This window comes from Mus musculus, chromosome 12, assembly GCF_000001635.26.
Source record: "Mus musculus strain C57BL/6J chromosome 12, GRCm38.p6 C57BL/6J".
Taxonomy (NCBI): Eukaryota; Metazoa; Chordata; class Mammalia; order Rodentia; family Muridae; genus Mus; species Mus musculus.
This window is the reverse complement of record NC_000078.6, coordinates 83,642,002-83,669,743: the sequence shown is the minus strand read 5'-3', so window position 1 is coordinate 83,669,743 and position 27,742 is coordinate 83,642,002. Positions and strand designations below refer to the sequence as shown.

The following is a 27,742-nucleotide window of genomic DNA, read 5'->3' as shown; positions in this document are numbered from 1 at the left end:
TGATAAGTGCTAAATATACTACTGCTTACAACAACACTGCCAAGAACTGGGGAAAAGAAAATGTCTTCCAGAGGACCCAGGTTCACTTCCTAGCTCCTATATGGCAGTTCACAACTGTCTCTAATTCCAGTTCCAGAGGATCTGCCTCCCTCACACACATATAAATGCAGTCAAAGCTGGGCGTGGTGGCGCACGCCTTTAATCCCAGCACTCAGGAGGTAGAGGCACACGGATTTCTGAGTTCAAGGCCAGCCTGGTCTACAAAGTGAGTTCCAGGACAGCCAGGGCTACACAGAGAAACCCTGACTGGAAAAACAAAACAAACAAACAAACAAAAACCAACAACAAAAAAACAAAAACAAAATAAATGCAGTCAATACACCAAGCATATAAAGTAAAAATGTATAAATCTTAAAACCAAAAACAAACCAAGGCGTTATGGTGGGTGGATGCCTTGAATCTCACTGGATCATAGAGACAAGAAGATCCTTATGGGCTCAAGCTATGCCTAGTCTACCGAGTTCCAGGAGCTACACACAAAAAAAAAACCCTGTCTCAAAAACCCAAAGACTGAAAAATAAAAATACAATTGCTCCCCACAAAAGAACGACTTTCAACAAACCACACAACTACACTGCCTTATTCAACAAATTTCCATAGCTATTTTAAAGAACAACTTTATGGCATTTTATTTACTTGTGTTACAAATATCACAAGTTAAGATACAAGTTGAGGGTGTCAATTTTCTCTCTCAGATTGGTTGGCTCAACTCATAACATAGTTGTAGCTGCAGGAAACTCACCCGGCTCAAAAAGTTTTCAGAATCTTAACCAAATGATGTCATGTTCATTCTAAGTTAACTTACTAGGGTAGATTTGTGCCACACGTACATTCATTAGTGGGCAGCAAGTATTTGAAAAGTAGGAAGAGATATAAACTGAGTCTTATCTCCAAATTATATGGAATAAGCAACCCAGGCCATTACTAGGAGTTCAAGACTAGCCTGATATACACTGATATGTGATTCCAAAACAGTCTGAGCTAAGTAGAGAGACCACCTCAAAACACACACACACACACACACACACACACACACACGCACGCACGCACGCACTCACTCAACCAAAAACAATTACCTGAGAAACTGACAAATTTCATTTGTAAGGATTTCTGTTTGACAGTAAGTCTGAATGTTTCTGAATTAACAATACACTTTTTTAAACCTAAAATCTCACCATTTCTCTTCTTCTTTCTTCTTCTCTTTCTGCCTCCTTCTCATATTCCCTAGTTTTCTTTCGTTCTCTGATTTCCCAATTCTTAAGGCGCTAAAAAAAAGTTTCAGAAATTTAAACTTTAACAAAGGATTCTGTAAAACATGCCTCACCATCCTAAGGAAATAACTATGCTTTTCAGAAAGAGCATTTCCTCAGTTTACCTCTTGATAAGCAGCCTCTTTCTCTCGCAGTTTTCGTTCGAGTTTTCTTCGTTCATATGCATCTTCTTCATCCTCTTCTCTGTCTCTTTTCTTGTCTTTCTCTCTTTCCCGTTCCCGTTCTCTCTCCCGTTCTCTCTCTCGCTCTCGTTCTCGTTCCCGTTCTCGTTCTCTCTCTCTTTCCCGCTCCCGTTCCCTTTCACGATCTCTGCTTTTTTCTCTATGGAAATAGAACATTAAATATATCATATATTTTATAGCATTCTATCCTTTTTCTTTAGGAACCACGGGGAACTATAACATGTATGATAAATCAATAAGCAAAAAGTCAAAATTTAGTGTTAATTTCTCTATACTCAAGGGGACATAGACTAGGTAGTCAAAAGTAAAATTCAAATAAGGCATTTTTTCTAAAATGAACAGGGCCCTGCATTTTAATCCCAATGTAGGAATTAAACAAAAAGCCACAGACTTTAATTCTAACTAAAAGTTCTAAATTGCATTCTGAAGTCAATGCTAGCAATTATACACATTACAAAAAATAAAACATAAAACCCAATGTAAGATTACATAAAAGACTGAAAAATTACTAACTGTGCCTAATCATAGACTGAAATACACAATTTTTTGAAAAAAAAATATTGCCAGGCATGGTGGTAAACAATTCTAATCCCAAATGTTTGGGAAGGAATGGCAAGCTGACCTCTGTGTCTTTGAGATCATCCTGGTCTTCTACAGTCTCTAGAGAGGTCCTGCCTTAAAAAAAAAAAGGATGAGAGCATACTGCTCTTTACCAAATGAAACATAAAAGACTAATAGAACATGTTAAAAAGACATTCTAAGAGCAGGGCAGCACTCGGGAGGCAGAGGCACACGGATTTCTGAGTTCAAGACCAGCCTGGTCTACAGAGTTCCAGGACAGCCAGGGAAAAACAGAGAAACCCTGTCTCGAAAAACAAAAAGACTTGAGAAAATAGCTTATCAACACTGACTGCTCTTCCAGAGGACCCAGGTTCAAGTCCCCGCACCTACATGGCAGCCCACAGCTGTCTATTAACTCCAATTCCATAGGATATAGAACCCTTACCCTTATATATGCAGGAAGAAAAAAGAAATCAATGCACATAAAAATAAATAAATCTTTAGAGAGAGAAAGGACAATCTAGAACCAGGCATGAGAGGAGTGGTACATGTCTGTCATTTCAGTATTTGAGAGGGAAAATTTCAAGGCGATCTATCTATACACACAGGCACACGCACACAAAGAGACAGACAGACACTGACAAAGAGAGAACAACCAGCAACAGCAACCAACATAAGATTGCCACAGAAATTTCTGTTGTTGTTTGAAAAAGGTTACTTTACCTTTTTCAAAAAAAAAAAGGATTTTTTTAGCTTTATATATGAAGGAAAGATTGTAGAAAAAGAGATATTTGGCATGCTATGTGCGTCAACAGCACTCAAAATTTCTGATACCAGCAATTTGTTCTTGACTTGTTATGATCTTAGAAACTTTGCACTTCTAGGAAACACACACTAGATAATCCTTATAAATAAGAAATTTAAAAACAAATTAGAGGTAGCTCAACACCTATAGCAAGAGCTACTCCTGAGGCTGAGGGAGTTCAAGGCCCACCTAGACTACGTAAAACCCAGACACCCCTCTTCCCCAAACACACATAAACAAGCTTAATATTTAATTTAGAGTAAAACAACACTACAAGTACTAGAGATTGTTCTGTAGTTAAGGATACTTACTACTTGCAGAGGACCAGAGTTTGGTAACTGATACATCAGACCACCTACCACTGCCTATAATTTCAGATCCAGGGAATCCACCCCTTCTAGTCTTTAAGGGTACTCTATTTGCATGCATATAGACAAACAAATACACAATTAAAAATAAATATTTAAGGAAAAAATGCACGGGGCTGGAGAGATGGTTTGGTGGTTAAGAGCACCAACTTCTCTTCTAGAGGTCCCGAGTTCAATTCCTAGCAACCACATGGTGGCTCACAACTGTCTGTATTGGTGTCTGATACCATCTTCTGGTGTGTCTGAAGAGAGCAATGGTGGTGTACTTAAATGCATTAAATAAATAAATGAATGAATGAATGAATGAATGAATGAAAAAAGAAAGCCCACAAGTACACACAATGATAAATAAATCAATGTAGGTATATGGAGACAACATGCTAGGATATACATTTGTATTTGTACATGTGTTTTTGAGACAGGGTATCATTTATGCAGTCTCAACTTGCTATCTAGACACCAGGGTTCAAACTCAGAGGTGTTTCGGCCCCCAAGGTGCTGGGACTAAAGGTGTATACCATCAGGCATGGCTTTGAAGGATAATTTTTAAAAAGGAATTGTTTGATTTCATAGAATGCCAAATTCTCACCAAGGAATGTATCAGAAAGTGAGAAAGAGGGGAGATAATATATAGTAAGTATGTAATTCCATCAACATGGTGCAGGTTTAATGATGGATGCTTTTTTGTCAACATGACACAAATCTAGACATATCTAGGAATATTGAGAAAATGCCTCCATCAGATTGCCAAATCTGTATATAGGGATAGTCATGACTAAAGACTAATGTGAGAGCCGGGCGGTGGTGGCGCACGCCTTTAATCCCAGCACGCAGGAGGCAGAGGCAGGCAGATTTCTGAGTTCGAGGCCAGCCTGGTCTACAGAGTGAGTTCCAGGACAGCCAGAGATACACAGAGAAACCCTGTCTCGAAAAAAACAAAACCAACAAAACCAACAAACAAAATAGATTATATGAGAGGACCCATCTCACTGTGGGATGGAGAGCACCATCCCTATATAAGACATTTAGCCAATTTCTGCCTTAGCAGACTACTACTGCTTTGGCTTCCTTGTATACAAAACTGTTATACAAAACACTACACTGAACTAAATGTATTCATCCCCCAGATAGTTGTGTTTTATCTCATCAAGCTACATTGCAAGAAGTCCTGTATTTTGACAGTTTTTATTGAATTTTCCATCTTTTCAATCACTGTTTCTTATTTTTGCTTATTATTACAAATAAATTACCACAAAATTTACAATAATACCTTCTATAAAGGTAAAATTACTACAAGTCAAGTCAAACAGATGGGCTCAGGGACACAGACAAACATATCCTTTGAAAAATACTGGTAGAAAGTCTCAATGCAAATAGAAAAATAGCCTACCAATTTAAGGAAATAATGAAAACTGCCTGCCTTAAAACTGAAGGAGCAACTGGTTCTAGGCACACAAAAACTAGCCTCTGATAGAAAGTAACTACAGAAAAGGAATCACATTGTTTTTCTCACCACCTGAATCACCCCATCTCCTTCTACCCTCAGGACTAAAAATTAAAGACAGACATCTTTTTTGTGTGTTTTGTTTTTCAAGACAATGTTTCCACTAGGCTGTCTTGCAACTCAAGATTCCCCTGCTAGATCTTGTGTATTGGGATTAAAGGTGTGTGCCACCATACCCAGCACGTTATTTTATGTACATGACTGATTTGCCTGCATGTTTGTACGTGCTCCATGTATTAGATCTCTTGGAACTACAGTAGTGAGTCATTATATTGGTCCTGGATATCGATCCTACAAGATTTCATGCAAGTGCTCTTAACTGCTAATGTCTCTCCAGTCCTAGTATTGCTTTACAGATGAGCTCATTGTATATCTGGGTATCCTGGAACTTACTCACTAACCACTGGTTGTGAAATTATCCCTTTGCTCAGCTCCATTTGTGGTGGCGGTGGTGGCAAAAGCCTTTATTCCCAGCACTTAGAGGCAGAGAAAGGCATTATCTCTGTGTGAAGGAAGCCAGCCTGGTCTACAGAGGTCTGGGACAACCAAGGCTACATAGGAAGATCTTGTCTCAAAAAACAAAAACAAATATAAAAATTGTTACTTTCATCAATAATGTCATTTTATGTACAATGTAAACTACAGAAAACTATCATTCCAATGCAAATAGTTCCAGAGGAAACCTTTTAATTTAATTACACTATCAGAAACAACTGTTTGTATGGAGTTTTACCTTGATCGACTCCGATCCTTATTTCGATCTGAGCTCCGTTCTCGATCTCGGTCCCGATCTCTCTCTCGATCTCGGTCTCTCTCTTTTGTGCGGTCACGATCCCTATCCCGTTCTCGTTCCCGCTCCCGTTCTTTTTCCTTTTCTCGTTCACGTTCTCTTTCCCTTTCTCGTTCCCGTTCTCGCCTTTCTCGTTCCCTTTCACGTTCCCTCTCTCTTTCTCTCCGTTCTTTCTCAATTTCCTGTCTTTCTTTTTCTTTTTTGCCTTTCTCTTCTTCCAGTTTCTAGAAACCAACAAAAGTACTTTTAGAGTTAATTCTGTACCTCCAGTATACAGACTTTCCCCGGCGCAATGCCCAATAATGCTTAGAAAAGCATCAAACCACCAGGATTTGTGGCTTTCTTTTTTTTTTTTAAACAAATTAAAGAGAAACAATCGCAAAGCTAGACTTCGTGCAAAACCAAATACTCTACACAAACCAGGAATCTTCAACCTTAGGTGGGGAAATCTGTTACGAGTGGCAAGCTACTGACTAATATCCAAAAATAACCATGAACAATGTACTGATTCCTAAGAATTTCTAGAAAGACATTCAATTAAACTAAAGCTTAATTCTGCCCATTATAAGTGTGTGTAAGTCAGTGGGAACAGTGACAGTATTTATGATCCTAGACTTCTCACTATTGAAGGTAACTAGACGAGGGCTTTAAAGTAGAGGTGGAAGACAAGTCAAGATAACAACACTCTTCTGCCCTCCAGGTTGCCCACCCTCCAAAAGAAACAGAAGCTGAATTTAGCCAAGTTTTAAACTATGGAAATACTTATTCCTACCATTATAAGATGGATACTCCACCAAATACAGAAACTTTGAAAACCACTCACTTCAAACAACACATACATAATTAGTTATTTTAATTTACAATAGTTAAAGTAAAAGCAGAAGTTATGCCCACCATTAAGCCTGTAAAACAATAAAAGATATAATTACAGTGATAAATCCACCCTTGCAAGGATCTTGTATTAACTTACAGATGTTGTGCTAGGACATGGATCGCCAACACTGGATTAACCTTGCCTACAAGCTATGTTTCTGGGAGGAAGAGCAAGTACACGGTTCACAAGTAAACAGTTAGGCCAGTGTGTATCCTGAAAGATTACCAGTGTACCACAAGGTTTCTATACAAACTAACATGGGGAAAAAGAAAGCACAACAAAAACCCAAACAAGTAAAACAAAAACAAAACACATTCATCCCTGTGAAGTTCTGTGTTTAATTTCACTGAAATTTAAACTGCAACAATAAAATGTGCATTTTTCTTTTTCTCAGTAACGTAAAGCATTTAAAACTTTAAAAAGCAGTCTTACCTGTTAGATACTTTTTTTCTTGCTCATGGACCAAAGAACTGAGAGAGGATTATGAAAGAAAAGCTAGTGTGTAAGGCATCAATATATTCAGCTGCTGACCTAAGGTAGCATACAGGCAAAGCCAATACTGAATACATTGAAATTAGAAAGGAAAGATAGGAGACATGGAGAGCCAGAAACTGAAAGCTATTACAGGGGGGAAAATCTAATTTCTGAGACATTGCTAATGGAATTCAAAGTTTATATTTTAAAATGAATCTACACTACATAAAACTTACCTCAATGTCATACACTTAAGAAATGTATTACGGAGATAATATATACTTACAGATTTTTAATTTCTTTTGTACAAGTCCTCAACTTTTTACTCCTGTTGTTTACTATGCTGCCTTTTCTCTGATGTAATGCAATTGCTTTCAGAACTCATTTTAAGTTTACTTTACACAAAAGCTGAGAAAATCTAGTCCATACTAAATGCTAAGGAGTTATATATATATGCAATATGTGTGTGCATATAAGCAGATGTAGCATATATGCATATATTTTAAGAAAGATTAAAGAAATGAAATGATTCCTTAAACAATTAACAAAGTTATGAAGAAAAAGGAAAGAATTTTTTTTAAAAAAATCAAAAATCTTACCTTATTCTCTCTTCAGACTCATCCGTGCTGTAAATGGACGCCCCCTGCCACGCTGATACCCTGACAGTCTGTGGTTATTTAATAATCTCATACCAAAACATGCAAAGGTTCACTGAGCTCATTTTTTTATTGCTAAGAATTCAAAATATCCCCTTAACCACACCACCCAAAGAGAACTGGTTTTTTTGTTTTGATTTCTTTTATTTCTAAATCACATTTTGGAAATTCAGAACATTGCCATCAGTAAAATAAAAGGCAGTGAAATGCCTGACAAACCCCTAAAATGCTGAAGTAGTAGCTTGTGAATTAAAAATTTTTACCAACCTGATTTCCTCATAATTCACCAATAACATGACAGGGATTAAAACAAATAAATAAAAACAGAAGGCGGGTAAACCACACACACAACTGTATACCCTTTGAAAGCTTACTCAGCCTTTAATTGGAATAGTGAACATACATTAAGATTATTCTACTATGACTTGCCACAGACCACCATTGTAACTCTCAAAACTGTGGGAGTTACATTTGTGCTTTTAGACACATCTACTTCCTGAAAAAGCACTCTATGTGACCTATGATTGGGTATCTGGACATTAAGTGTTCAACAGCACTGATAATCAGCATTAATTGTAACTTGGGATTTTGAAAGCAGTAAGAAAAAATATGATTCAAATACAGAGAAAGTGAACACTTAACACCACTGAGTTATGTTATGCACTTCTCAGTCTAGTCAGAACCAATGATATCTTATTACCTCTAACATCAAAATACATCATGCACTTTGCATTTCACCATCCGAAAGCATCACCTTCAATACCAGCGAACATTCACAGATGCACTGTCATTGAGAGAAGCTTTAAATAGGCAAAACTCATGAGTGGGATTTACTATATACAAACACCCATTTCCAAGCCAGTTACCCCTTTGCATATTTTTCTGAGGGGGCATCCATAAATATAATAAAAAACAGAAGCTCATACTTACATCCTATTCCTTGTTACTTTCCAAGCTGAGAGTTTCATCTTGCATTAGTCACCATATGATCTCTATCATAATGGTGGGGGTCAATGAATAGATTAGCTTTATGGGAATTTACAGTTCTTCCATGCATCTATAATTTGGTAAGTCTGGTAATCACTGGCCTACGTTTTAAAATCTCCCCCACTCAAACTTAATCCACACAAATATAAATCTTAAATTTTAATCTCAGCTCTTTAAAAAAGTTTTTCCTAGGATTAAAGACCTGCCCACAAGATAAACTGAACTATATGTATGTTATCCTGCTGCCCCCTGAATAGTTTAATCTGACCTTGATGTTCATGTTGAAATCTAAATTAACTTTTGTTATATTAAAGTGAGATGCTTGCAGCAGTCAGTGACTGAGAACAATTAGCAATGGCCACTATTAAATATGGTATTAGTCTTCTGTTCTTTTGTTTCTACCTTAGTATCAATTAAGCCTATTAAAGGCAATAATAAATTATACTCTAATGCAAAGTTGATTTTCTTGTCTTTTTGCTTTGGATTCTGTAAAAAGTCTAGATTGGTATCAAGTGAAAAATCAAGAATACTACCTTGTGTGTATCTCTGAATTTGCTGATCTCTCGGGATATCAAATCTCTTTTGTCTTCTTCCATTTCAATAGCATTTATATCCTCCTAAAATTAAGTGAACAGAAAGGAATAGATTTACATACATTAATAGAAAAATAACAAAATTTAGTATTTAATGCAAGTATTACAAATACATCTAAGTAAAACCCACCAACTTGGAAGTAAAATCTAATGTTGTAAAGTTATGATAATAATAGTAATAGTAATAATAATGATAAAAATCACATATCTGGCAGTTAGTGCACACATAAAAATCAAAGCCTACAGTTCAAACGAACCTTGGTGATGAGTGGGTAAGGGATCAATGGGGCCACTGGAAATCTACGGAAAATCTGCAGAGAAACCCACAAAGATTTTTTAAAAAACAGCTCACATTGTGCTATAATTAGACTGACTACATACTTATCCAGGAAATAATAACTACGTGTGATATTTTCTTGATCTCAAATTACAGTAAAAATGATTTATCTTTAAATCCCTCTATCACCCATCACATGCTTTTTTTTCAATAGCCAAAATACTCTTAAGAGTACCAGGACTGTTTCCTAAGATAAGGAATTCTAACATGTAAGAAATTATCATTTGAGATGTATTTGCATGCACAAAATTTATCTACCTTATAAAAAGATTTGCCTATAATTCTAGCCAAAAAATAATACTTCCGTAACTTACCCTCTTCATTACTATCAGTTATTTTTATCCTTCCATATCAATGGAGGAAGAAAAATTTCAACTTTACCTAATTATCTGACTAACTCTTTACATTAGTATTCCCAATAATACCAAGTAGATGCACCTTTTGGACCAAATAATGAATAATTACAGTAATACAATTGTATCTGGCCAATGATAAAACTAAAATGCCCAAAGACACTGAAACTCAAAACAGAACTTACACTATCCCTAAATAAACAATATATATGTGTATTTTATAGCATTTTTCATGACACAGACAACTCCTGAGTTTCTAAAGAAACATTGTACTTTCCAGAAGAATAAATTATATAAATTACTATTGTCAGAACACATACGTCCTCCTTCTTTTCCTTTTTCTTCTTTCTGGGGTGAGAGTCAGACTCCTGTGAGGGGGCATTTAGTTCACTGGAATATTCTCGGATTAAAACTTCAATGGCCCCTTTAATCATCTGGTCTCTTCGCTTTGTTTCTTCATCTAAGGCTTCTTCATCATCATTAGTGACAGTTTCTGGTCTGGCGTTCTTAAAAACCAACACAAATTTGAGGAGAATAGACAAAAATTATTCCAAAGAAAAAAATATCAATGGGCTAACCAAGGAAAATACTAGATAGCTATACTACAAAACCTAATCACCAGAAAGGTTATAGGCTGCAAATGAAGGATTCTTTCCCCACATATGCTTCTACATGTTTTTTAATCTTTTAAAAAACTATTTCCATGTTTGTATATCTGTGTGTGCTACGGCATACATATGGAAGTCAAGAAGACAACTTGAGGACTCCTTCCACCACAGGAATCTCAGGAATCAAACTTGGGTAGTCAGTCCTAGCATCAAAGTTCCTTACCATTTAACCAGCCCAGCTTCCAATATGTCTATGTGCAGCAAAAGCAGCTTATGATAACCATACACCTGGCCAGGAATGGAGGTATACTCTTTGAATCCAGTACCAAGGATGCAGAGGCCAGTGGATCTCTGTGATTTCAAAGCCAGATGTGTGTGCATTTGTCCAGAACAATCTGAGAGCTACAGAGTAAAACCATGTCTCTGCTATATACCATACTCCTTTCTGTCTGACTTGCACATGCAGTAGGTCAAAACCTAGCCAAGAATGGTGATGTACACCTTTAATCCCAGCACACAGGAGACAGAGAGGGCCAAAGGTATCTCTTGACTTTGTGGCCAGCCTGATCTACAAGAGAAACCTTGTCTCAAAAAAAAACAAACACAAGAATCAGTCAAATACATAGACGCACAACTTGTTTATACTTTATCAAAAAGAAGTGTTAGACTTTAGTAATAATTTATTTAAGAGTAACTTTCTGATTGGGCAATGGTGGTTAATGTCTGAATTCCCAGCACTAGGAGGCAAAGATAGGATTTGGAATATGTGTGCAGCTGGGATTACATGAGACTTTACCTTTCCTTTCAACTAAACACAATAACCTCAAAGAATAGTTAGCATGAATCTATGGATCTACAAATACCACAAATGAAAGGTAAAGAGTTTACCCTTCAGTAAAAGCCAGCAGGAGTGACAAATGAAAACAGCTCTCAGGCAGGATAGTAATTATTAGGCAAACTTCCCTTCCCTAAGGGGATCCTATCTCAAAAGAAAATCTGTCTCTCAGAAAAACACAATCTTCAAACATACTGTTGTTGGTTCTAATCATGCTTTAGAGCCCCCAAATATAGAATTCATATAGTTAAAACTAAAAATTTATTCTAAGACCTGAAAACTTTTGATTTCCCCTTACTTTCAACTCAACACTTACTCAAAACATAGGGAAAAATAAAGAATGACACAGAAGGAAAAAGCATGGATAATTGTGCATACAAAGCAATTTTTCTAAACAAAAATTATACATGTTTATGTCTCAAAATAGCAATTTACTTGGTAATATATACTGACTACATTGGCAGGTAACAAAAATCATGCTTGTAGAACCAGGAATATAAACGGGCCTTGCTTAGGAGGTATCATTCTGGATTCAACACAATATAGCAAGAGAAAAAGAACTATAATCTTCCATATAAATGCCAGGTTCTTGGTCACAACACATTCAATTCTACTCAAGTTGATTTTGCGCTATGTGATTACTTAGTAACAAGTATAACTTACCAGGTGTTTCATAACAACCATCATTAATTTGTTTCTATCATTAGAAACTATTTCATATACATATTCAATAAGCCTTACATTAACATTTAATTTAAATAAATTCTTATTCAGAGCACACTTTATGATACTTATAGAAAACTTAGCACAATTTTTTCTTCTTTTTTGATTGCTTATTTTATTTATTTACATTTCAAATGTTATCCCCCTTTCCGGTTTCCCCTCTGAAAACTCCCTATCCCATCCTCCTACCTCCTGCTCCCCCACCCACCAATTCCGCCTCACAACCCTAGCATTCCCCTATGCTGGAGCAATGAACCTTCACAAGACCAAGGGCTCCCCTCCCATTGATGCTAGATAAGGCCATCCATCATTCGGCTGGAACCATGGGTCCCTCCATGTGTATTCTGGATGGTGGTTTAGTCCCTGGGAGCTCTGAGGGGTCTGGTTGGTTAATATTGTTGTTCTTCCTATGGGGTTGCAAACCCCTTCAGGTCCTTCAGTCCTTACCCTAACTCCTCCGATGGGGTCCCCAAAAGCACAAATTTTTAAAACTTTTTTGGACCATAAATGTTTATTAACATATAGTAAGAAATAGAAGTATATCAAAGATAAACACCCAGTTTCTTACTTTCTCAAACCTGCCTCTTCATCCAATCTTCTGGCTGCCAATTTTCTACTTGGCATCTTAGATAAGGACAAGATGCTTTTACACAGGACTGTAATTAAACTATTAAAATTATTTATTAAACAGTATTAATAAACTATAATTGGCGTGACTGTATTTTAAATTGGTAATTAAGGTCCTTAAATTTATACACCTGTCACTAAAATCCACAATGATATGATTTTGGCTTTCTGAAAGTTTTCTATGAAAGAGAATGCTCTAGTAACACGGCTATTGATAATTCAAATTTAGCGCTTAGAGTGTGTTACTGTTTTTGCTCACACAAACGCCAACATTCAGCCCAAGCCGACCTCTTAAACCTGCTATACCACTCACTAACTATGTAGCACCAAACCCAGGTCCTTCATATCTAAATTCTACTCTATCAAAGTATTCACTGCTGGACTTTGGTGCTGAAGGCCTTTAATCCCGCCATTTGCGAGACAGAGGCAGGTGGATCTGGCCTGTGAGTTCAAGGCCAAGCAGGGCAGCACAGTCTTAAAAAATGAAATCCAGAAGAAAAATATATGATCTGTGTGACATTTCCTACATTCCTGATTTCTTTTCCCTTGGAAGACTCTCCATAGGTTTCTAACCATAGGAATAGGAATGGAGTTGTAAATTCAAAGGCCTGCTAATATAGAACTGTCCTTGTAACGTTTCACCAGCAAAAAACACTCCAGATCCTTCTACGGCAAAGCTTTATTGCTTCTCAGGAAGACCCCGAACCCGGAAAATGGAGCTGCTTAAATACCCCTCTGTGTGACGTGTCAGCTCCTGATTAGTTGCTCGCTCATCACCCCACTCCTACACCCCGGGATGGGCAGTGACTTGGCATGAATTTACTCCAGCACCTGCGCACATTGCTTATTTACTAGTTAGGCACTGAGGAAGCCAGCCCCATCTTGTAATGGTGATTGTGCACGGCTTCCCACATAGAATTAACCTGTAGACCCTAAATTATCATCTCCTACAAACTGAAATTGAAAGATCCATACAGCTATTTTCCACAATTACAACCATGAAGGATTTAAGAAAAAAAGAATTCAAGTCTACCTTTCAAATGGCTAACTGCCCCTCAATCTACATTTTCAGAAAGAAAGCTTATGAGCCTAATCAGTCTCTTAACTGATTGCTAATTATCAGTAGTACAAAAATATCACAAAAAGATCACAGGACAGAAGATTATTTGGAATTATTTAAAAAGGTCAAGCCGGGCGTGGTGGCGAACGCCTTTAATCCTAGCACTCAGGAGGCAGAGGCAGGTGGATTTCTGAGTTCGAGGCTAGCCTGGTCTACAAAGTAAGTTCCAGGACAGCCAGAGCTATACAGAGAAACCTTGTCTCGAAAAACCAAAAAAAAAAAAAAAAAAAAAAAAAAAAAAAAAGTCAATAGATAAGCTGCCAAATATTATCCAAAGCTCACACAATTTCCAAACAATTACCCATTTCTGAATTTCAGCTTCTACCTCCAAATCCAAAGTGAGAGGAAACAGAGCTTCTGGAGACGTTCTCCAGACTAACTCTCATCATCTGAAACACAAGCAGTTTTGAGGGAAACCCAAAGCAAATACAGTTCTTTCAGAAAACACGACTCACTAAATGAACTTGGAAGCAATTATGTGAACATTTTCTCCTGAAGCACCTTTTATCTACTAGACTGTAATGCACATACATGGCTTTCCAGAGATTATCTGTACTCCAACAGCTGCCAATTAATTCTCTTTGTTTTGCTTTGCATTCTAAGACACATGCTGGTAGATCCTGGCTAGCCTGATTGAGGTAGATGGGGCTGACCTCAGATCAACCTGCCTTTCCCTCTCAAATGGTGAGATTAAAGGCATGCACCAACCTCAGCTCACCAATTCATTTTTCTTTTATTCGTATAGGTGTTTTGCCGGCCTATATGCATACCACTTGCATGCCTGTTGCCCATGGAGGCAAGGCCAGAAGAGGGTGTTGGATCCCATGGAACTGGAGTAACAGGCAGTTGTAAGCTGCCATGTGTGTGCTGGGAATCAAACTTAGGTCCATTCCAAGAGCGGCCAGTGAACCAGCTTTCCAGCCCACTGGTTTATTCTTGTACACATGGTGAACAAACACAGCTTGAAACAATCATTAATTATCTCTAGACTTATTGCTGGGTAGGGAGACAAAAAGCAGCAAGCAGAACACAGACTAGATAGATCAAACTGGATATAGCTGCAATGATATACAATTTTACTAAATACAAGCTTTAAAAAATGGAAAAGGAAAAAAAAAACCTAATCTATATATAGACTGAAATATTTTTAATCAAACTATTTAGTTGATAAGAAATCTTTTCTTTCAATTCAAAAATCAGGAAAAAATAGATCACTCCTTTCATACAAATTATTGTTTCTCTTACTTGTGATCTTTCTTTGACCTCAGAGTCAGAGGAAACTAAAAGTCAACAACAGAGCTAGTACTGTTATTCAGTAAACATTCATATCATTATTAATTTAGAAGATATTTTCCTAGGTGGTAATGAGGTAGCTACTGAAAATCATGGATGTGGGAGGTAAGCAGAATCCAACAGGATGATGGGCTATAAAAGAGACAATAATAAGAGCATATTGTGGTAAAGGGGGGGGGGAGGGACATATTCAGAACAGTATTTATAATGATACAGGTTATTGTGTGAAATTTTTTCCAAACTGAAACATTCCATCCTGTAGTTCTCTGAACAGGAAGGTTGACAACTAAAAATAACTTTAATAAGTCCCTGAAACTGACCAGATTCCCCTGACAAAATGAACAATAAAAGCTGAGAGAACAATAAAGGCTGGAGAGATGGCTCAGCAGTTAAGAGCACTGCTGTTCTTCCAGAGGTCCTGAGTTCAATTCCCAGCAACCACATGGTAGTGCTCAACCATCTGATGAGATCCAATGCCCTCCTCTGATGTGTCTGAGAACAACTACTCACATAAATAAATCTTTTTAAAAAAAAAAAAAGGAGACAAAAGCTGAGCTGCAAATAAGTCTCTCAAAGAAAAGCTGGGAAAAAAAAAAAGACTAAGAACAGATATAAGAAACCAGCTGAGCTAACAAGAGGTTTAGACCAGTTACTGGAAAGGACAACCTCTAAGCTACTGAACTGCATATTGAACTGCACATAGGCTGTACGATGTGTTTCAGTTTCCGAGTTTTGTGAGCTATCACCTCTGCTTGATTGGGCCTTGTTGATGTGGCTGTCTGGGTCATATCTGCTCCTGGGAATAACTCCTCATCCATATTCCTGTACGGATCACCAAGCTGACCTTTTGTGGCATTTACACTCTGCTCTGTCATGAGTGCCTTATTTAGGGGAGGTTTTATCACAGGTATAGGAATCAGATCATGTTAATTAGATAAACAAAATTTTAATGAGCTTAGATGGGCAATAAAACAAAGAGATCAAATAATAATTTAAAAAGTCTGTGGAATGGTGCCAATAGATGGCTCAACATGTAAAGGGGCCCTGCCACAAACTTTACAACCTCAGTTTGATCCCTGGGACCCAAATGGTAGAAGAGAACTTCCATGAGTTGTCTTCTAATTTCCACATATACATTCACAACCTACACATACAAATAAATAAAACAAATTTCTTTAAAGATCCAATAAATGAGATAACATCTAATCCCAGCACTTGAAGTGAGTGGGGGTGGGGAAGAGTTCAAGGTCATATTACAAAGAGTAGTAAGAAGCTACATGAGATCCTATCTCAAAAAAAAAAAAAAAAAAGTCAAAACAGAGACTGAACAGAGCTGAGCAGTTAAGAATCTTGCTGCTCTTGACAACATGGGTTCAGTTCCTCAACAAACATGGGGGTTCATAGCTGCTTCTAACTCTAGGAAATTAATAACATTTTTGGTTTCCACAGGAAATACACGTATATGGTGCACATAAACACACATGCTCACTTTCACATAAATAAAAATCTCTCAAAAAAAAATTCCAATAAGTTAAAACAAATCCAAGGGATATGTAATACAACAAAACCTTAATACTATGCCCAACACAGGCTTTACTTCATATGGAAATCCAAACTACTAAAACTAAATCTGACAAATAAGCAACAGTTATTTTTGTTTTTTTGTTTGGTTTTGGTTTTTCGAGACAGGGTTTCGCTGTTTAGCCCTGGCTGTCCGGGAACTCACTCTGTAGACCAGGCTGGCCTCGAACTCAGAAATCCACCTGCCTCTGCCTCCCAAGTGCTGGGACTAAAGGTGTGCGACACCACGCCCAGCAAGCAACAGTTATTTTACCCTGTAAATATATATATGTAGTATATGTCAGTGAAATTATCTAAGTAACAGAAACAAGAATTATGCAATAATACATTTTGGTTTTTAAGTCTCATGTCACCCAGACTAGCCTCAAATTCCCTGTACAACTAATGAGCTTGAACTCCTGTCCCAACTGCTTTTACTCCCAAGTGCTGGGACTGTGCCATTGCAGCTGGCTTTAATCTTGTTTTTATGAAATAAAAATATTCCAATTAAAGCTATACTCATGGGGTAGGGATGTGACTCAGTGGCAGCATACTTCTCTGTAACACAGGCTCTACCCTCAGCACTGGAAGAAAGAGGGTACACAGAAGAAAATGCCTTCCAGAGCATGAGAATAGAACGTCTATAGTAAAGTACTTAAGGTGTCATGAAACTTAACTTCTTTTTTATAATATGGTTAAATATGAGTTTTAGAAACATTCTTTTAAGGGGCTGGAGATGGCTAAGCAATGAAGAACACTGACTGCTCTTCAAGAGTCCTGAGTTCAATGCCCAGCAACCACATGGTGACTCACAACCATCTGGAATGGGAACTGTTGAGAGGATACCCTCTTCTGGTGTGTCTGAAGACAGCTACAGTATACTCACAATTTTTTTAAAAAGGTTAAAATTTTCTTTTTTAAAAAAAGTAATACACAAAGGTTTTAGAAAGGGTAAGAGAAGGCTATATCTCTCTTCAAAAGTAATGAAAGCTAGATGAAAGTACAGACCTTTGGGGTTTTTTTTGGGGTTTTTTTTTGTTTGTTTTTTTGTTTTTGGTAGGGGGAAGGAAAACAAAAGAAAAAACAAACACATACACATATATATGTATATGTACATATATATGTATATACACACATATGTACATATATACATTTAAGACACTATATACTCAAGTTTAAGATTGTTTTGTGAAGGATGCAATATATATTATCACACAAGACAAAAAGACCTCCTTTATCCTCATGCAAAGTAAAAGAATTAAAATGAAAAATAAAAATCCTGAATAAGGTCACTCATACATGAAGTAGTTAAGACTTATTTTCACTCATTTCAGAATCCAATCTGTGTGCACTAAAAGAGAGAGGATTACTAATAAACATTGTGTAGGTTGAAATATATATTTTATACTTACTTACAAAGCTGCCTTAATGAATTAGCTCTGATTGGAATAGTCTGTACAAGTGTTTTCTCTGGCAAGTTAACCTTGTCCAGCCTCCCTTACTACTTTCATCCCAACCTGGAACAAGCAAACCAACAGTCATCCACCCACTGTGGGTAGATAAAACACTTATCTACAAACTATAAAATACACTCCTGCATAAGCCACAAGCACATATTACAATGACAATAATCTTGTGAGACTCCATGCTAAATTTACTTACAATATGAAGTATTTACACAGAACTGGCACAGGTAGGCTAGAAAAGATATTACATACCCCATTAGCTTTCTTCTTTGCTTTCCATTCATCCAACTGTGCCTTTGTCTTGGCATCAACTTTAACAAGTAGCTTCTTCTCTCCAATCTGAAGGTCATGCAATAATCTGAGAGCACGGAGGGTAGATTCAGGCTCTTTATACTCACAAAATCCAAAAGCTAACAATAAATAAGAAGAATTTGTGAAATATTAAGGTATTAAAAACATGAAAAAATACAGCAAGGCAAAATGATTAAAGGTAATACTTATGAGGTCACTGAAGTCATCACCACAACACTGCTCTTTAACCCTCTAATAACCATTTCACTTTAACATTGATGAACCCAGAGGGGAGGGAGAGTTAAAAAAAAAAAAAAAAAAAAAGACCAGGGGAAAGAAGAAAATCCAGCAAATCATTATTTACTAAGAGCTAAAAAATAATGAAATTTTAAAAATTAAAAAAATAACAAAGGATAGGATATAGCATTAACCAGGGGCATTTTGTATTTTGCTGGGGCAGGACAGTTACAATCCCAGAACTCAAAAGCCAGAAGCGAATGAGAACTGGAATGGCTTTAAACTCAGAATAAATCCCCTATGAATTTCACTATAGAAAGCTCATATGTATCCTCAATGAAATGTTTTCAATTTGACTTTTATAGAAAAATTAACTGGACAGCATGGCTATTTTTTTTTATTAGAAAAAAAACAGGCAGTATTTTTAGGTACTATGATTATATTTTGGGCAAATTTTCCTACAGTTGCGCCCCCGCCAAAATAAAATGTTCATGTTTCAGAGTATATACTACAATACAGAGACAAAAATCCCAGTGCTTGGGGTGTACTTAAAAATAACATGAACAGCCAGGCACAGACGGTGACACACACCTTTATCACAAAATTCAGGAAGCAGAGGCAGAAAGAGGAACTCTGAGTTAGAGGCCAGGCTACAGAATGAGGACAGGACAGCCAGGGCTATACAGAGAAAAGGGAAAAGTGGGGAAGAAGGAAAGAGAAAGAAGGGGGGGGGGGTAATGAATGGGTGAATAAAGGAACACAAAAGAAAAGCTGTAGGGTAGGGGTAATAAGATTACTGACCATAAACTGATAATTATTAAAGCTGTGAGTTGTAACCATGGAGTTGTCACATCATCACATTTTGTATATGTGTCCATTTTTCCACAATAAAGGTTTTGATTTGTTTTTTTTTTTCCAAGACAGGGTTTCTCTGTGTAGCCCTGGCTATCCTGGAATTCACTTTGTAGACCAGGGTGGCCTCAAACTCAGAAATTCACCTGCCTCTGCCTCCCAAGTGCTGGGATTAAAGGCGTGTGCCACCACGCCTGGCGGTATTTTTAAATCAAGACTTGGTATAGCTTAGTAATAATGGTGGCCACATATATGAAACACTCCCCTAAATTGACAGCACCAAGAGGAGAAAAAGGAGACAGAGAGCAGAGAATTTAGCAGTCTAGAATGAAAGGCAGTTTACTTTCAAAATAGGCCATAGATAGCTGGGAAGCACTTGCCATAGAAGTGTGTGGACCTGAAGATCCCACGTACCCACAGGACCCACATAAAAGTAGAAGTAATATGGCAAGCCCTAGTAATCCCATCCCTCCAGAAGCAAACATGGAAGAAACTCCCTAGCCAAGATGGCTAGCTATTCTACTATCTACAAGCTCTAAGGACAAGAGACTCTTAAATAAAATGAGGAACATTTTTAGAAGACACAAGAAACCAACCATACATACATACATACATACATACATACATATATATATGCACACACACACACACACACAACCAAAGAGCTAAAGATGGCTTCACACTAAAAAAGCACTTGTTTTTACCAGGGACCCAGGATCCATTCCCACCACCCACAAGTCAGGGAAAGCAACTCCTCCATCTGGCCTCTGCAGAACTGAACACACGAGGTGCATAAGCACACAAGTAGGCAGGAAGGCACACACTCATATACACAAAGTGAAAATAAATAGGCCTAAAAAAAAAAAAAAAGTCCAGAGCCAGGCAGTGGTGGCACATGCCTTTAATCCCAGTACTCGGGAGGCAGATGCAGGTGAATTTCTGAGTTCAAGGCCAGCCTGGTCTACAGAGGACAGCCAGGACAGAGAAACCCTGTCTCGAAAGGAAAAAAAAACAAAAGCAGTCCAATTAATTACCCTTCCCTCCTCCTGAGCTCTAATTATTGCATTTGGGTCAGGCAGCCTTACTTTCAGGCAAAAGAACCTCAAAAATCTAAAAAAACTAGTGGGAGAGCTAGAAAAATAGCACAGCAGTTAAGAATACATGCTACTCTTACAGAAAACCAGGACTCCTGTAAGGCAGGTAGAAACCAACTCTACCTCCAGTTCCAAGGGAGCCACACCCTCTTCCAGCTTAGATATGCACTGTATTCACATACAGAAACCTCTACACAAATTACAGGCCAACAGGGCTAGAGAGATGGCTCAGTATTCTTCCTGAGGTCCTGAGTTCAATTCCCAACAACCACATGGTGGCTCACAACTGTATCTAATGAGAACCAATGCCTTCTTTTAAAAAGCATGAAGACAGCATACTCATATACAAAAAATATATGTGTAGATGTAGAGATAGATAGATAGATAGATAGATAGATAGATAGATAGGAAGGAAGGAAGGAAGGAAGGAAGGGAGAGAGAGAGAGAGAGAGAGAGAGAGAGAGAGAGAAAGAAAATAAATCCTTAAAAAACTTATAGGCCAGTAGTAAGTTTTTTTAAAAGAAACCACTGGATTTGTCCAGTCTAGCATATTCAAAGAGGGAAGGAAGAAAACACTATTGAGTAATGCTCATTTTTTTCTCTTCTACCTCCTTTTCTGCTTCAACTTTTGAATCTTCTAATCCCAAATTTCAGCCAAACATATTCAATGGCCTTTTAATACATTCTTAAGAAAATTAAAATAAGGGCTGGCGAGATGGCTCAGTGGGTAAGAGCACTGACTGCTCTTCTGAAGGTCCTGAGTTCAAATCCCAGCAACCACCCATAATGAGATCTGATGCCCTCTTCTGGTGTGTCTGAGGTCAGCTACAGTGTACTCACATATAATAATAAATAAATCTTTTAAAAAAAAGGAAAAAGAAAATTAAAATAAAACATGCTAAGTTTATATAAACTTATACAAATGGGTTAAAATGGTGGCAAAAACGAGTAAGGAAATTATGTATACCTTGAAGTTTCCCAGAAGCACCTTGCACTCTCTTCCAGCTCAACACCAAACCACATTTCTTAAAAAGAAATTTAAGAATTACCACTTAACAAACAAAAGTTTCAAGACAAGTAAGATCACAATTATAGGTTATAGTGTATGGTAGCTCACACCAGTAATAGAAGAGACTGAGATAGTACTACAAGTTTGAGGGCAGCCTGGGACGATAATACCATCAATACAGGAGGGAAACCAGAGAACAAAATGCTCAGCACGATCATGCTGGCAACTAAGCTTGTTAAAATTACTCCAAATCTCCCAAACACTTGAAATATCTAACAGGCTGCTTAAACAAATACATAAAGCCTTAGCAGGAAGTGGTGGTGCAGATCTACGATCTCAGTACTAGGAGGCAACTGCAGGTAGCCTCTTGAGTCTGAGGCTACCCTGGTCTACTGAGGGATCCCAGGGCAGCCAAGACTACACAGAGAAACTCTATCTCAACAAACAAACAAACAAACAAACAAACAAAACCCAAAAAACCAAAAACAATATTTTTAAAATCTGTTGACTCATAAAATCTGTTGACTCATAAAATCACAACATATTAGCCCAAAAATTACTAGTAAGGTAAATGCACTCTTAGTATGATTAAGTTTTAATCACTTTAATTAAGTAACTCAATATCCCCAAAAACGGGGAATAAGAATAAAATGAAACAGCCTGGCGGTGGTGGCACATAGCTTTAATCCCAGCACTTAGGAAGCAGGGGCAGGCAGATTTCTGAGTTCAAGGTCAGCCTGGTCTGAGTGAGTTTCAGGACAGCTAGAGCTATTCAGAGAAACCCTGTCTTGAAAAACAAAACAAAACAAAGAATGCAATGAAACACTTGTGTTAAAAAACTGTACACTTGGGCTGGTGAGATGGCTCAGTGGGTAAGAGCACCCGACTGCTCTTCCGAAGGTCCGGAGTTCAAATCCCAGCAACCACATGGTGGCTCACAACCATCCGTAACGAGATCTGATGCCCTCCTCTGGAGTGTCTGAAGACAGCTACAGTGTACTTACAAATAATAAATAAATAAATCTTAAAAAAAAAAAAAAAAAAAAAAAACTGTACACTTAGATTGGAGAGATGGCAATGTAGTTAAGAGTTCCAACAGAGGTTCTGAGTTCAATTCCCAGCAACCACATGATTGTTCATAACCATCTCTCATGGGATCTGATGCCCTCTTCTGGTGTGTCTAAAGAGAGAAATGGTGTACTCAAATACATAAAATAAATAAATCAAAAAAGAATTTGAAAAAAAAAAACACAACAAAAATGGTATACTTTGAATCTAACAAATAAACAAATCAAGTTCTAAGAAATATTTTATGAAAGCTCTAACTTGTATCAGGAAAACAAGCTAAATAAATAAAAAGAAATAAAACCAGAAAACTTGTTCTGTATTATGGTTCCAAAATGAAGCACATATTTATATCATAAGCAGAAAACAAAAAGCAGTTAATACACACATCACTGGGAAGGTTGAGTACAAACTATGTAGTGGTGAATACAGCAGCATTTGGATCGTGTGTAAGGACAATATCTATCTGCTCTCAGAAACATCCATTTGACACTCAAGTGAGTATTATATCGCAACTCATCCATAAATTATGAAACATGGATATTTAAGAGACAAAATTGGTAAGTTTACTGATGAATCTGAGTCACAGAGTTCTAGTGTGATTACTAGACTGCTCTTTTTCTACAGATTTGATAGTTTTTCATATTAAAATGCTGAGGGAAAAAAATAGAGAACTTAGGCATGAGCACACAGGCCTTAGTCCCAACAATCTGGGAGATAGAAGATTCCCAGCTTTGAGGCCAACCTGGACTACCTGAGATCCTGTCACAAAAAAACAAGCTACTCAGTAAGTTTGAAATTTATTAACAGTTTTAAAAGGTGAAAAATAAACATTTTAACTTACAGCTAAGAGCTGTCGTATAAGCATGTCTGAAGCCTTCTCAGAAATGTTCCCAACAAAAACTGTAGTAGTAGGGCCACAATTTTCATCATTTTCTTTTAATTTTAAGCCTGGATGATCCTTTCTGGCTCCCAAATGCTTTCCAACCATGGACACGGTAGGTACTAGGACCTATGGTAAAGAAAAGCAAAAAATTTGATCTGGCAATTATGACATTATACTAAAAACACCAACTATAAAGAATAAATACATAGCATATGATTAAATTCCCTACATATCTAATCTAAAACTTTTAAAGCATGTAGTATATTTCACTAATGCAAATTTACTCTTAACAATTAAATTTCTATTTTTAATTACTTTTAAAAGAAAACAAAAATGTCAAACTTTTATGAGTTTTTAAATGTTCAAAACAAAAACCATTTGAGATTACTTAAAAGAAAAAAGCTAGTAATTTTATCACAATTATACTCAGTACCAAGATGAAAGCAAAATCATTATTCCTGATAATCTTGTAGCACAATATTGAAACACTACAAAAACTGTCAACACTTTTGCTTTTTATAAGGTCCTTGTGTTTATTAGTTAATTTTCACTTCAAACTTGCAATCTCCCACATACAGGAGCAGAATTCTATGTACTCGACAATGAATTCATTACAAACTAAGTAAGCCCAGGTAAACTACGAACTGGTGGAGCTGCTCCAAAGCCCAACTTCCCATTCCCTTATTCTGTAATATAAAGGGGAGTGTCATCTGGAATGTTCTAGAACTGAACTTAGGTGCATACCTTTAACCTAACACTAAGGAGACAAGAGGCATGTGGACTTCTACTGCATTTAAGGTGAACCTGGTTTACATAATGAGCTCCAGACCAGCCAGGACTATAAAGTGAGACACTATCTCCCAAAACAAAAGCAATTAAACAAAAAATAAATAGCCCAACTATTTGGGAGGTTTAGGAAGTATGGCCTTGTAGTAAGTTTGTCACTGGAGGCGGGCTTTTAGAGTTTAAAATTCCCACCACTTTAAATTCACTCTCTCCTTCCTGTTTATAGTTTCAGATTTGAGCCCTCAGTTCTTCCTGCCTTCATTTCTATCTGGTGACATGGTCCCTTGCATTATGGACCCTTATCAATCTAGAAGAGTAAGTCCAAGTCAACTCTTCTATTAATGACCTTCTTCATCCTGGTGTGTAATCCATTGATCGTTCAGAGGACCCAGATTCAGGTCAGAAGTACATCAGATGCTCACAGTCACCTGCAACATGGGCAGTTCCAGGGAAACCAACCTTCTAGCCTTGAAAAGCACTGCATGCAAATGCTGCACATACTGCCAATTAGGACAGTATATACACATACTGTTTCTTTACATTATCTAAGCTTACCAAAGTTTTATATTTCAAGAAATGCTAGGCATTTCCTAAATCTTAATCTTCCCTTTATATTACCCCTTTTTATTATCCCACGGGGTTGAGGTAGAATACTCAACTTGATAGAATACTTCCCCAAGGTCTGAGGTTTAATCCCCCAGCACAAAAACCAGGCATGGTTAGTATATACCCATAATTCCAGCATTTAAAAGGTAGACAATAGGATCAAAGTTCAAGGTCATCCTCAGCTACTCTGGTTATCTCTGGTTCCAAGCTAGCTAAGGAGACTCTTGTCCTAAAAAACAGTGAAGCGGGGCAAGGCACAGTGGCGCACGCCTTTAATCCCAGCACTTGGGAGACAGAGGCAGGCTGATTTCTGAGTTCGAGGCCAGGCTAGTCTATACAGAGTGAGTTCTAGGACAGCCAGGGAAACCTGAGAAACCCTGTCTCGAAAAACCCAAAAAAGTGAAAAGACAAATTATACTTACAGTTGGAGCAGGAGCCATAATACTCATTGGTACAGGAATCATCGGTGTCCCTAAGAGGAAGAAAACATATCATATTTCAAGATCATAATTAAAATAATTCCAGGGATGGAGAGATGTCCCACATACCCAGGTGTGTGCTTCACAAGCACAGGATAGTGATGAGCATCCACATGAAAGTAAGGCATAGGACGGGGCGTATCGTTCCTACAAGGGGAAGATAGGTGGATTCCCAGGGATCACTGGCAAGCTATTGTGGCCCAAACAGGATTGAGTTCCAGTAAAAGATCTTGCATCACTTAAACAGAGGAGGCTAGCGAGACAGTTCAGTATATCCAAGGACCTACTGCCAAGACTGACTGACAACCTGAGTTCATTCCCTGGTACCCACATGATAGAGAGAGCCAACTATTAGCTACGCTTTGACCTCCATACCTATACCAGGGCGTATCCTTGCATTTTACACATGAACACAAATTAATAATAATGAAAAATATTAGAAGGCTCAATGTTTGATGGCCAAGACTACAAAGAAAAGAACTTACAAGAAAATACTTAGAACTAGGAATGCTGGCAACACACACACACACACGTACTCCCAAACTTGTGACGTATGGAAAGATTATTAGCCATGCTTGGTTACACAGCAAGGTCCAGACCATCCTAGGCCAGGTGAAAGCCTGCCTTGACTCCTGTCCCCATTAAAAGGAGGCAGGGAGTTATACATAAAACTAAGAAGTAAAATTTGGGTGTGGTAACAATCACCTATAATCTTATCACCTGTTAGGCTGAGGCAAGAGAATAACCCTGAGTTCAAGATTAGTCTGGGAGAGATGGCTCAGCAGCCCTTTAACATGCATTTTTAAGTATCTGCAAAGATAAACCAACTACCACTTTGTTTCCCTTTAGCAATAGTAACAACACTAATTGTTATACTAATTTAGGTAGCTTTGAGGGAAATTAGCACTAACACTTTGAGGGGAATTTCACTGCTAACTTTATTTTTCAAATTTTTAAACCTTATGAATATGGATATAGCACCTTTATATACTTATCATTTTTAAAGAATTTCCAAGCTGATTCAGAAACTCAACCACAAATACAAATCTGTCAAGCCAAGTGTGATGACTCACAACTGTAATCCTAGCATTCAGGAGCCTCACGGACAACTGAAAGGTGGTAGGGAACCTGGGATAACACATTCTGTCTCCAAACAAATAACTTAAATGCTACAGAAAAATCAGACAGTGGTGGCAGTGGTGGCTCACACCTTTGATCCCAGCTCTCAAGAGATACAGACAGGCCTATCTCTGTGGGTTCAAAGCCATCCTAGTCTACAAAGTGAGTTCCAGGACAGCTGTACTATACAGAACTCTGTCAAAAACTGCCCTCTCCCCACTACTACCCCCATAAAAAGAAAGCAAACAACCATGTTCACAATAAAACTGTCACGTATTTACTAGTAAATACACACATATACCATGCTGCAAAGATACAGTCTTTTTTAAAAGAAAAAGGGGCCAGGCATGGTGGCACAAGCCTTTGATCCAAGCACTTAGAAGGCAGAGGCAGGTGAATCTCTGTAGTTCAAGGACCCACAGCTAGGTCTTTACAGAGAAACAATGTCTCAAAAGGGGGTGGGGGCAGGGGGCAAGAAAGAAATGAATGAATGATGATAAGAAAAAAATGTGCTCAAACTTACCTGGAGGTACTGGTGGAGGAAAGCCAGGAAACTGTGGGGGTGGGATCCCTGGAGGGAGAGCTGGGATTCCCATGGGAGGGCGATTCAAATGAGGGGGGAAAGACATTCTGACTGCACCAGTCTAAAGAAAGAAATGACAAATCATTTTATTTGACACCTTTCCAATCTGATATGCCTACATTGTTGACCTTCATTTTTAGAGTATCTGCAAAATTCTAAAGTTTTCTTACCCAAAGGAGTTGGCAAAGACCCTCTTTTCTCTGTCTGTCCATTGAGAATTTTTTAAAACTTAGATCTTTTCTAAAATAAGTTCCCAAAATGTACACGAACTAAGTTCAGGATAGACTCCTACAATCATGTGGGAATACATATAAAGGAAGAAAAAAATTTTGAGGTTCAGTTAATATCAAAAATTAAATGCCAAACATCAATGAATCTTTTAAAACAAACTCAGAATCCAGGAGGGTAGCTAATTTTAAGTGTTCTGATACATTCATTTTTAACCCAATAGATCTTTGAAAACTAAACTAGCAAGGTTAACAGTATTTAATGACTCAGTGTTAGCTAGTTCTTCAAAGACAAACGTGCTATTAAATTACAAACTGAGGGGGAAGAGAGCATGGCTTCTATCAGGTCACAGAATAACTGTTCTAACATAAAGAGCCCACAAATTTGCAATAAGGTAACAGTTTGGTTTGGGTTTTTTTTGTTGGTGTTTTTTGGAGATAAGGATCTCAAGTAATCAAAG

The 27,742-nt window shown here is 37.6% G+C and overlaps 1 protein-coding gene across 13 annotated transcripts in view; it reads right to left on the bottom strand.

Annotated features, from left to right (window-relative positions):
* Rbm25 (RNA binding motif protein 25) overlaps positions 1-27,742 on the bottom strand; it is a 50,920-nt gene that overhangs the window by 13,384 nt on the left and 9,794 nt on the right. For 5 of the 13 annotated variants that reach the window (XM_030246877.1, XM_006516164.4, XM_006516166.4 and 2 more), the window contains 12 exons: positions 27,225-27,342; positions 26,995-27,115; positions 25,296-25,345; positions 23,440-23,607; positions 21,489-21,546; positions 18,300-18,457; positions 10,136-10,321; positions 9,383-9,436; positions 9,066-9,149; positions 5,485-5,765; positions 1,436-1,652; positions 1,236-1,325 (listed from right to left, as the gene is read on the bottom strand). In XM_030246877.1, the coding sequence (XP_030102737.1) occupies positions 1,236-1,325; positions 1,436-1,652; positions 5,485-5,765; positions 9,066-9,149; positions 9,383-9,436; positions 10,136-10,321; positions 18,300-18,457; positions 21,489-21,546; positions 23,440-23,607; positions 25,296-25,345; positions 26,995-27,115; positions 27,225-27,266 (1,509 nt within the window). In that variant the 5' untranslated portion in view covers positions 27,267-27,342. Of the gene's footprint in view, positions 1-1,235; positions 1,326-1,435; positions 1,653-5,484; positions 5,766-9,065; positions 9,150-9,382; positions 9,437-10,135; positions 10,322-17,993; positions 18,099-18,299; positions 18,458-21,488; positions 21,547-23,439; positions 23,608-25,295; positions 25,346-26,994; positions 27,116-27,224; positions 27,343-27,742 lie in introns of all 13 variants that reach the window. The other 8 variants (XM_006516168.4, NM_001364416.1, NM_027349.4 and 5 more) reach the window with 3 other exon arrangements.